This window comes from Festucalex cinctus, chromosome 3, assembly GCF_051991245.1.
Source record: "Festucalex cinctus isolate MCC-2025b chromosome 3, RoL_Fcin_1.0, whole genome shotgun sequence".
Classification (NCBI taxonomy): Eukaryota; Metazoa; Chordata; class Actinopteri; order Syngnathiformes; family Syngnathidae; genus Festucalex; species Festucalex cinctus.
Window position 1 is genome coordinate 29,833,361 of NC_135413.1, and position 11,880 is coordinate 29,845,240.

General features: G+C 39.6%; 2 protein-coding genes across 7 annotated transcripts in view; one reads left to right on the forward strand and one right to left on the reverse strand.

The window, feature by feature from the left end:
• Positions 1 to 1,034, reverse strand: part of LOC144016389 (uncharacterized) — a 20,109-nt gene extending 19,075 nt beyond the window's left edge. Inside the window, exon 1 of the mRNA XM_077517463.1 lies at positions 823 to 1,034. The gene's annotated coding sequence lies outside the window, so the exon portion shown is untranslated. The remainder of the gene's footprint in view (positions 1 to 822) is intronic.
• LOC144016391 (ankyrin repeat domain-containing protein 26-like) lies at positions 427 to 11,840 on the forward strand. Of its 6 annotated transcripts, none has more exons than XM_077517465.1 (16): positions 427 to 944; positions 1,847 to 1,911; positions 2,372 to 2,426; positions 2,536 to 2,740; positions 4,988 to 5,179; positions 6,135 to 6,168; positions 6,270 to 6,342; positions 6,511 to 6,724; positions 6,837 to 6,861; positions 7,000 to 7,098; positions 7,269 to 7,620; positions 8,660 to 9,102; positions 9,190 to 9,308; positions 10,052 to 10,124; positions 10,223 to 10,432; positions 10,519 to 11,840. In XM_077517465.1, the coding sequence occupies exons 1-16, from the start codon at positions 893 to 895 to the stop codon at positions 10,711 to 10,713; spliced, it is 2,406 nt and encodes an 801-aa protein (XP_077373591.1). In that variant the 5' UTR covers positions 427 to 892; the 3' UTR covers positions 10,714 to 11,840. The 6 variants fall into 6 exon arrangements, with proteins under 6 accessions (XP_077373591.1, XP_077373593.1, XP_077373592.1 ...); XM_077517467.1 differs by having other exon boundaries at positions 6,138 to 6,168; XM_077517466.1 differs by having other exon boundaries at positions 4,991 to 5,179.
• The last annotated feature ends 40 nt before the right edge of the window (positions 11,841 to 11,880 follow it).

Here is an 11,880-nt window from a genome sequence, read left to right on the forward strand (position 1 = left end):
TTCATTACAAATCAACTTAAATATTCCAAGCCTTTTATTATTTTAATATTGCTGATTATGGCTTACAGCTTAAGAAAACTCAAGTATCCTATCTCAAAATATTAGAATATTTCCTCAGACCAAGTAAAAAAAAAAGGAAAAAAAAAAGCCATAATCACCAATATTAAAACAATAAAAGGCTTGCAATATTTCAGTTGATTTGTAATGAATCCAGAATGTATGGCATTTTTGCTTATTTAATTGCATTACAGAAAATAATGGACTTTATCACAATATGCTAATTTTCTGAGACAGTCCTGTAGAAAACTTGAGGAACAACAAGTGGGTGGTCTGTCTCCAGTTTTCACGTTAGATCATGGATGTTCAAGCCAGCATCATATGATTCAATATAATAAAAGCAATAATGTTTGGTAATGCATTTGTCAACCATCTCATCAATTTTCCAGACAAATGCCACCATCTGGTGGTGAAATATACTCAACTCAACTCAACTCAAGTTTATTTATATAGCGCTTTCAAACAGCCTGAGCTGTCACAAAGCGCTTTACAGAAACACAAAAAACTAACATAACATAAAACATTAACACCAATACAATACAATACAATCACAACAAATAATCATTCTTCCATTCCTACATACGCTTTGATGTTTGGAGCAGTTATAGATGAAAGAGGACAGAATCAGTCTCCTTTCAGCAGTTGATCAGAGACATGATCTCAACGTACATGACGTCACATAGTCTGCTACAAGCTAAATTTACTTATAAGCTAGCTCATAAACAACATAAACATAAACGTGCACGACAGCAAGCACTACCATACCGTCGCTTGCACAATTTGCGGTTGTCGAACACGGAGATGAATGGCAAAATGCACAACAGATGTTTGATCCATGGATTCTAGTCTCAAGTGTGAGATACAGCGCGACTGGAGGAGCAGCAGAGGTAACGAAGTACAGAATCAAATATTTTGTTAGTGTACTTGAGTATTTTTTTTCCAGTATTTTTTAGATTGCTTTTCACCTCTATCCGTTGCATTTTAACATGAGTCTTTTTACGTGATACATTTCCAAAACAAGGTCGTTATTTTTGTTTTTAAATGCATAAAAAACTGATTAAAATACACGTCCTTAACTCAAGTTACTCAACACTGACTCGACGCAGGGCAAGTCGGAGAGTCAACTGGCCGATGTATACCCATTAGCTAATAGCCGAGGAGGAAACATCCGAGAAAAAATACTTTTTACTTCTACTCGTCAAGTAGATTTCAGAGCCTGTACATTTTACTTTTACTTGAGTATTTATTTGAGTGAGTACTTTTACTTTTACCAAATTTGATTTTGACGCAAGTAATTGTACTTTTATTCAAGTAGAGAATGTCAGTACTTTTCCCATCTCCGTGGAGGAATCACAGACAGACAGGCATAGAAGTGGACATTCATGGAAGTGTATTGGTCAAAACTAGTCCTGGGTCAAAAGTTGTCAAAAAAAAAGTACTGAATTATTGAACAGTTTGAAAATGTTAAAAAAAAAAAAAAAAAAAAAAATCACGGCTGATCTGTTTTCTGACTTTGGTCTTGTGATGTTTGCAAGTTGAGCCATGATCGGCCATTACATGCGCTTATGAGCAACTGTCGTTCTCAGTCGGCAAAATGGCCGCCCCCTGAGATGGCTAAAAATGAATGGACGTTTGCGCCTTAATTCACGTTGCGCAAACTCAATATGAATCCGAATTCCGGGTTCAAAAAGACGTCACTAGACAGCACAAACCAGCCATCTTGTTCAGGCTGAATTGAACCCTTTACAACAACATTTTAAAGAAAGCATATCATGTTTTGTGTTCACAGCAGTTGAAAATGTTGGCCGTGCGAGTTCCACAGGTGGAAACAAGGAGGATCCGAAATGGAAGGAGGTCAGCCTAACAGAGGAGTGAAATGCGGTATTAATTTAGTGGTTCTAATTTTCTTTTTCTTTTTTTTTCTTTTTTTTGTCACCAGAGTGACATGAGCCAACTGATTTTTTATTTTATTTTTAAACGCAAATGGAAAAAGAAAAAAATGGAAGGTTTAGTAAGTCGAGTAACCCGAATCAACACTATTCTTGTACTCTATTGCTGACTTGGGGGTGGTGGCGATGTGGTGGGGCAGTGACATCATTAATTTAAGATGATGTCACTGTTTTTTTTTTTCCCGGCTCTTTAAGGTTTTTAGTGTCCCCTATCACTTAAAGCAAATCAGATCCTCTGATTAGAAGTGGGAATGTTTATATCAAACGTGTAAATGGTTAGCTGACTGTCATAAATCACATATATGTGGGATTTATTATGTGTGGAACTGTCTTCTGTATCAGCATGTACATCTGTGTTCCACCAGTGTGATGATCAAGTTGTTTTGGAGTGTCTTGAAAAGTCTGCTCTTTTTATGCACAGTATGTATTGTACTAATAATGATATCTTTTATCATGATGGTTAAGTTATGCTCGTGTAAATTGAAATTGTAAAAAAAAAACAAATGACCCTGACCTCCTTCTCTTGCAGTGTTTCTTGTTCAGGCTGCCAAAGAGCCTGCTCAGACCGTTTCCATGAAGAGTTTTAAAGTTGCTAGTGATGTTGCTGGAAAAGGATCAGAAAGACCAAGTGAGAAAACTGAGAGTTCACTGAGCCGGATATGCAATACATTAAAAAACAAAGTTGGCCTCATGTCAAGTCAGCCTGATTCCTCTTCAAAGAAGCAGGCAGCAAGGTATGCACAACTCCATTTTGAACAGCCACTTTTTTTTTCTTTTTTTTTTGGCGCAGTGGTTTTAGTCCACCTGTATGTACAACGGGTCTACCATTAGTAACTTTCTAATGTAGTTGGCACGATCACATGAAGAAAAACTTATATTGCGCAACACGTTACCAACTTACTGCCATGTAATGCCATAATACAAAATCTCGCACATATTTGCATTCACTCCAATTAAGTAAATTCTACTACTCAATATCAAGCATATTACACTCAACAGAATTAAGTGACATTTACATGCAACTAAAGATTAGAAAACCAATGAGAGATAATGTTAAAGAAAGCCCTTTTGTTTAGTTCTGAAGACCGAAACAGTCACACTGCAACAAAGATTCAAATTACAAAATAAAATATGAACAACTTACCCCAAATTTAGGATTCATTTCTAATAAATTAACCAAATTGCAGTTGGGGGGGGGGGGGGAAATGAAAACTTGAAGTTTCAGTCTTTGTTGAAAATAAATTGAAATGACAAATTATACAGGTTAAATGTTTATGTAGGTTTTAAGCAAGACATATATGTTGGGGACTAAATAATACACAAGTCAAAGTTCTATATTTCCTGGATGGCATTAAGCAGGAAAAATAATTCAATAATGATTAAATTAATAAAAGCACACTAATATAATAGTGGTTAGTGTACATAAATAATGTAATTATATACAATGTGCATTATAATGTATGTTAAGCATTTAAACATGTCAAATTATAGAAACTTCTCTCTCTCGTGCAATTTACTCGGCAATTTACAGCTTAATGGCGCTCTAAATGCTTACTCTCGGTCCAACTTCGCTTTCTGATAATGTCATCTTTTTCGCAATTGTTACTATACTACAATGTTCTTGGCGCAAATCCATTGCAATGTGTGGTAAATCAGGTGCAAATTTGCTCCAAGCTGTCAGTTTTGTGGGCGTGTTTGCGCTGGTATATGATTAGAGCAATATCCTTAGTGACCAAATCCGTAAAGCGGAAGCCAAACCCCCAAAATATGTTTTGATAATAATATGTTCTATGCAGGGCGGCACAGTGGTTGAGTGGTTAGTACTGAGGACCCAGGTTCGAGTCCAGGCTCCAGCCGTCCTGGGTGGAGTTTGCATGTTCTCCCCGTGCCTTCCCCGGGTACTCCGCTCTCCTCCCACATTCCAAAGACATGCTTGGCAGGTTAATTGGGCGCTCCGAATTGTCCATAGGCGTGCTTGTGTGTGTGGATGGTTGTTCGTCTCTGTGTGCCTTGCGATTGCCTGACAACCAGTTCAGGGTGTCCCCAGCCTACAGCCGAGATAGGCTCCAGCACCCCCCGAGACCCTAGTGAGGAGCAAGCGGTTCAGAAAATGGATGGATGGATGTTCTATGCAGCCCCACAGGTCTAAATATGGCATTCTAGGTAATATTGCGTGAGTGGAATATGAGTTAAAGCAGCTAAATCCAGCAGTTTTTTTTATTATCAACATCAAAAGGCAGCCATTTTGCCACTTGCTGTCAACTGAAGATGACGTCAATGTTGCTCACGTCTCAGGTAACAACCAATCACAGCACACCTGTTTTCTGAAGCTGCGCTGGTCGTTTCTTGAGCCCTGAGCAACTGTGATGTCATCTTCAGTCGACAGCAAGTAAGTGGCAAAATGGCCGCACTCTAAGATGGATAAAAAAAAAAAAAAGGCTGGATTTTGCTTCATAAACTCTTGTTCCACAAATGTGATATTAATCAAAATGTCATGTTTAGATTAGTGAGGTCACATTTAACATATTATTGTCAAGAAGTGTTTACAGTTGACTAACCACTTTTTAATTCATTTAAATCTCATATTACCCATTGGAATGAATTGAAGTACCATTAAACCCCAAACAACACAAATATCGCCGATTTTTTTTTCTTTCTATCGAACAATAGCAATGTATTATATCTAAAAAAAAAAACAGTCATATTTGTTGATTGTGCTTTGGGAGCTACCTGTCTACGTTTGAGATCCCTGGCATAGCTGCTGATTGAATTGACTATCTTTACAGTTGTTGAACTGAACATCGGTCACCAGATTGACTTGCGACGTTTATACTTTTTTTTTTTTTTTTCTTTCGGAGGGATGAGGAGGAGGAAGCCCTCCTCTTCTGCCCTCGAAGCAACCCAGGTGGACTAGGTCTCAGTGAGGCGTAGAATGGATCTCACAGCTCGACTTTTACCGTGGGGCTTGCCTTGTGTTTCAGTAGCAGATCACCGAGGGAGTCGCCGGCGTCACAGCGGTTCTCCATCATAGACAAACCAGAAGAGCAGGCTGCAGAGAAGATTTCACAGCTGGAAGTCGTTAGCAAGGTTTACTCTGTCAGGACCGTCTCCAGCAGCCGAAATGTCTCGGTGAACGATGACACTTTAAGTGATGGGTCTGACTGTGATGCAAGGTATATTTTATATATATATATTTCATATGCAGCATCTCGTTTGTGTTTGTAGTTTATAATAGTTTATAATAAAGCGTGCGTACTAAAAGTGTGTCAATTTGAAATAGTAAAAATACTGGGGATCCTCCAAAGTTGAACACAATCTGTTTTTATTATTGTTATATTATTCCATTGGAAATAAATCAGGCATTCCTTTCCAAGCTATAACTGTTGGCATCATAAACATTTCTTAGCTGTGCAAGCGTTTAATGCTGTCACTACAGGATTTTCTCTGATGACTCTTTATTAACCAATGATTGGTGTTTATTTCGTACTTTGTATACGTATAGTGATTTAAAAAAAACAAGAGGGGGGGGGTTGACGATGTATTGTGTAACCGGTTCGGTCACTGTTTTCCATAGTTAAAAACAGATTTTTGCAAATGTCTTGTTTTGATTAAACATAGAAGATAATCCGTCTTTTTTTCATGCAGGACTACAGAAATCAGTGAATAATTACTATTGATATGATGAAATCAGAGGATTTGGACAATTTTAAATTAAAAAAAGGCTTCAAACACTTGATTATTAAAATAGTTGTCAGTTAATCAGATAATCGATCATCCATCCATTTTTTTGACCGCTTATTCCTCACAAGGGTCACGAGGGGTGCTGGAGCCTATCTCAGCTGGCTTTGGGGCAGTAGGCGGGGGACACCCAGGACTGGTTGCCAGCCAATCGTAGGTTTGAAGTTCCAAATTGTTGACTTTTGCGGTGTTCAACTTGGAGCTTGCACAGTCGGGTCATCTGGTTGATGCATGCTTGAAAACCTAGTAACAGCATCCAAGTGGAAATTATTAACCATGTATGATGATGCCTTACTTCCACCAAAAAAAACTAACAACAACCTTATATTCTGTCTGATGCTGAGGTAAAACAAAAATGGTTTTCTACAATAACTTTCTGTTTGTTGGCAGCAGGTCGCAGCCCAAAGAAAAGCTTCAAAAACAGGTAACCTAGATAGTGAAAAGGGTTTTCGTCTGTCATTTGTTTTAAAAGTGAAATGTATTAGTTTGTTGTCCGGATAACATGTTATGTATTCATACTTTCAGCCCATTGACGATATGGAGATCTCTGAAGAACTTGATGAGATCACATACACCTCAGAAGTGGATACGGATGAAGGTGAGCTTCCACGTCCCACACATCAGGTCCTCACCTGCAGTTAATGTTGGTTGTAAATGCCAAACAAGGTGTCAATGGTGTCATTGTTTTGAAACTTGAGAAGAAAATGTTCTTAAATGGGTTTATCGTCTGTACATGTCCTCGTATGCTGTGTCTTATTTTCACCAGATAACTCATTTAAGATGAAGCTGGACAACGTTGTGAGCCAACAAAATAAGCACCCCATCCTCAAGCCAAAAGACCATCAAGTCTGCGCTGATAAGGTGACCAAACTAAAAGAGGAGAAGGCACAGTTAAAGAACCAATTGGAGGAGGCCAAAGATGATCAGTGTGTCATGGAGCACAAACTCATGCAAATGGAAAGTGATATCTCAAACCTCAGGTATCACTTGTTTTTTTTATTTTTTTTTTTATTTTTTTAGCAGTCCTGTCTGTAATGATGGACTTTGAGCTCTGCTGATTTTTTATTAATTTTTTTCTGTCAACATCAACAGATTGTCAAAAGAAGAGCAGGAAAGGGTGAGAAAGAACAGTATCTGATCGCTGAGAGTGATTTAGGAATTGCACAAGTCTTAACGGCTAATTGTTCAAACCCAGTTGTAGATTCGAAAATGATGTGACTTTTTGCCCTTGTGCCTTGTGTTTCATCTCCCCCAGCTTAAAGAGGAACTCCGACAGACCCGTGCGCAGTTGTCTCAGCAACGCTGCATATTTGCACAGCTGCAGCAAAAACTAAAGAATCAGGACTGCACGATGGTATTTCTCAACCATTTTAGAATATTGCTGTTATGTTGCTGTTCCGGAGCAGAATATACACAAAAATCAATTGTTCATTTCACGTGGAAAACATTCAAATCATTTAACTCATTCATTTCACTTTAGGGATGATTATTTGCCACCCTAATTTTCCACCCTTCATCTTCCAGGAGCATCTGAGAACAGAGCTTGAGAACAGCAGCACAAAACAAAGAGACCTTCTTAAGGAGAACAAAGCTCTCAAGGAGCAGATTGAAGATCTTCACCAAGATCTCAGACTCACAAATGACAAACAAGCCACGACTGTTTTGGAATTCAACAATGAGGTTATGGAATTAAAGTACAAACTGAAGCAGGCGAATGACCAACTGGATGCTCAGTGTCAAGCTAATAGTGTATTGGAAGCCGAGACTCAGGCCCTCCGCTCCCGCCTGGCAGATGCCGAGCATCTTCGGAGGGAAGCAGAGAAAGTTCTGCTCCAAGAGAAGGAGGAACAGCAGCAATTCAAAGACAAAGTCGCAGGTTAGTAGTGGTGGTGTTGGACTTTTATTTTGCCATAGGATTTGACCATTTCTGGTCAAAGTCAGCTGGGATAGCCTCGTATGGCCCTTGAATGGTGTGAGGAAATATACAGAGCTATAATAATGATCCATGCTAGCTTGTTTACATATTTTGTAGGGATATACTGATTATCGGCTAGCCCGATTATCGGTGCCGATATTTGGCATTTTGACAAATATCTACATCGACCTTTTTACAAATCTGAAAGCCAGTTAAGCTGGTATCTTACTGAGTAGTGAATGCTTTCGAACGTAGCGAATTTAGAGTTTTTATCAAGATTTCTAAAATGTTCACAGACACATTTCCAACATAGACAATTTTTCAGTGTCTGGGATGATCTTTTGAAAACTTTCACGAATCCTGACAAAAACCCCAAATTAGCCACATTCGCATGCATTTGTTGCTCAGTGAGATATAGGGAACATTAATTTATTGATTTATTTAAATTTCCACTTCATAAAAAAAAATGTGCTGAGACTGGGAACTCCCTACACATGTTTATTTTTAAAAATCCATCCATCCATCCATCCATCCATCCATCCATCCATTTTCTTGACCGCTTATCCCTCACAAGGGTCGCGGGGGGGTGCTGGCGCCTATCTCTTTTTAAAAATACAAATAAAATAAATTGATATTGTGTTCAAATTTTGGAAAACCTTATTTACAGTAAAAAACTACGGAAGTATATTTAAACAAAGCTAGCATTGTTTGACAGCTGTCAATTATTTATATGTTTATAATTGAAAGAACATGTTTTTTCAATTTTTATTTTGACGCTTAGATTTTCTTTTTTTTTTTTACTGCAAATGAATATCGGTTTTGTAATATCGGTTACCTGTCTCCTTGACTACTAATAATCGGTATCGGCCTCAAGGTAAACAGGAAAAAGCCATTGCAAATAATTTGGCATATTTCAGGTCTCATAGGTATGATGGCTCACCAATAATTTAATTGTAAAAGTATTGGCTGACTTCTCGCCCTAATGAAATGATCCTTCCAGGTGAGATGGCCATTCAGCAAGAGGAATTCTCCAAACTCTCCCAGAAGCTGTCCAAGGCGAAGGAATATGGCATCTCATTGGAGGACAAGCTGACGGAGAAGAACACACAGAACGCCGACCAGCAGCGTGAGCTAGACCAGCTCAACGTGCGCGTTAAAGAACTGGAAGCACTTCTACAGAGCGAGAAGGAACTGGTCACCTGGGCCAGCGTGCGCCAAGAGGCCACGCAGGAGCTCCTGAGCAAAGCCGAGAATAAAGGCATCGTGCTACAGAAAAATCTGGAGGAGTCCCAAAAGTTGTTCAGCGACATTGTGTCCATGTTTCGCTCCAACTGTGAGGACAAAGTACAATTCATGCAGGACAGGAATCAGGATCTCGCCGCAAGGGCCGACGAACTTCAAGAACATATCCACCAATTGCAGGAGGAGAGAAATCAAAGCGAGGTGATATCATGTCCGTGTGCAGCCAGATGGTTTCGTGCGTCGGCATTCGCCGTCTAAATATTGTCGCTGGCTTTTGTGCTGGTCCAGGCAACTTTAGCTGACTTGTTGAAGAAGCAGTCAAAATGTGAAGCTGCTTTAGAGGTTCACAAGCAATACGTCGCTGCCGCCAAACTCTCCATCAAACAGCTAGAAGATGTTGTGCAAAGGTACTGGACACACCACGGAACACGGTCTTGTGTCAACCCCCCAAAAAATAAAAAAATATTGACAATAATATGTTCTATACAGCCCCAAATATGGTATTCTGGTTAATATTGCGTTACTGGAATATGAGTGGGGGCGGCCATTTTGCCACTTGCTGTCGACTGAAGATGACATCACAGTTGCTATGGAAATGACCAATCACAGCTCGCCTGTTTTCTGAAGCTGAGCTGCGATTGGTTGTTACCTAAGCCTTGAGCAACATTGATGTCATCTTCAGTCGACAGCAAAATGGCCACCCTCTGAGATGGATAACAACGGTTGGATTTTGCTTCGTAACTTATATTACACAAATACAACATTAATCAGAATGTCATGTTTAGACGAATGCAGTCTCATATTGCATATTGTCAAGAAATGTTTAAGTTTGACTTCCACTTCAACATTTTCTTTGTAGAGCATTTTTTGAAATGTGGTCAGATCAGCAAACGTAATTTGGGATTTTTTTATTTTTTTTTTGCACAAAAATACGTGTTATTCATGGGATATTACAGTACTGAAAGATTTCATGTGAGTTCCATTTTTTTTTTTTACATCCTGGGAATATTTAGGCCTCTGTTTATGATGCGCACATTTTTTTCCATACTAAAATTTGCGCAATGTTTTGGAAATATCCGATGTTTTTTGATGAGATGTTATTTTTGAACCATGTACTGGATGTCAACAAGAGTTTCTTGTTTGAATGAAGGCAACGATCGCTTCTTCAGGGTGCCAGGAGGAAATTGCGAGATCACCAAGCAAGTGAAATCGAGACCGAAAAGGTTTGTCTTCCAATTGATGCTATGCTTTTAAACCTCGGCAGTGAAGTCTGTACTTGTGCCTCATAATTGATGGTTCCCCCCCCACTGAACGTGAGCAGGTGGATGAGCTGCAGGCCGAGCTGAGGAGGCAAATGAACTTCCGCAGCCTTCTGGAAAAGAGTATGCAGCAGTTGGAGAATGAGGTGCAGTCCCTGAGACGCAGACTGGAGACAAAGTCGGAGCATGTGGAACAGTACCGCCTCGAAATCGAGGAGAAGGCCAGACAGGAAATCCAGAAAAAAATACACGAGGTCAACTTATTCTTGCAGGTACACTTGACACAGATATGATGATTTAAAAAAACAAAAAACAAAAAAACAACATAGTCAGCGTTTTGTTCGCTCTGCTCTCCCAGTCCCAGGCAGCAATGCAGGAGGCACAGGACCAGATTAAAGCTTCAACTGAAGCCAACCTGCGCTCCAAGATCCAAGAGCTGCAGGGCAAACTGAAACGAGCTCGAAGCGCTCAGCATGAGACCAACGCCCAAAAAGACGCCTTAAACGAAGCGCTGAAGCGATACCAACTGATGCGTCAAGAAGGGCAGTTGTAGGTGCAGTTTGCTGCATGTTCTGGCTTACTCGCATCTACTGTACTTTGTCATGGTTGTTAATCCATTTGAGTCCATTCTTGTCTTTAAGATTGATTTAATTACTAACAAACCAAACATAGTCAGACACGGTAAGAAAACCGTGTGTCTCCGCAGCTCAACACTGCTTGACTGACTTTCTTACTGAACACAACATAACGCCATAATGCCTGGCGCAAAAAGACCTGACGAGAATGAGGAGACAAAATCTTCTCTTAAAAAAACTCAGTGGAATGGTCGCCGAATTACTTGAAATGAAGAAGAGCATTGAGCCACTTCTTCAGGAAATACAGCAATTGAAGACAGAGACACAGGAAAAAGGTCGACGCGTTGTTGCCTTGGAACAAAAAGTGGACGATTTGGAACAGAATCTTCGTATCAACCATGTGATAGTCACACGTATCAAGATCAAGCCGCGCCGTGGCCCTTCGAGAGCTGCGGATAGCACGAGCACGGAAGATTCTGACCAATCTTCAGGGAACGAGACTGTGGAACAGCAAGTGACACTTCAACTCAGAGATCTGTTGATCCTGCGCACATTCAGATGTGCTTTTCGCTACCAACTGGAGGGACACGACCACCGGCAGTTCTGATCAGGTTTGTTGACAGAAAGAAAATGATTGCTCTCCTGAGAGACCGTCACAAGTTTCGTGATAAACATGTCTACATCAACGAAAAGCTCACCAAACGAAATGCTGACATCGCCAAAAAGGCGCAACAAATGAGAAAGAATGGACTTATCGAAAGCACGTGGACAAAAAGAGACTGCTGAATTTTTATTCAAACTAAAGATACAAAAAAACACGAATCGTGAAAAGAGCTGAAGAATTGGCATCGCTTGAGAGACAGTAATTCACAACATCACAACAACAACATCACTAATTACCCAAAGCTGGAGTTGTATATGATTACTTGCTGAGATTGCCAAGGCTAACTCTTGTTTATACACCTGCATTGATAACATGTATTGCTGTTCCCGTTTGAATAAAAATATTGTCTGTCTCGAATTCCGTTTGGACATTTGTTGTAACAGTCAAGCCAAATGTTAAGGCTGTATTGTGGCTACAATGAATCTGCTGTCAATATGCAAAATGGGGGTTGTTTATATATATATATATATATATATATATA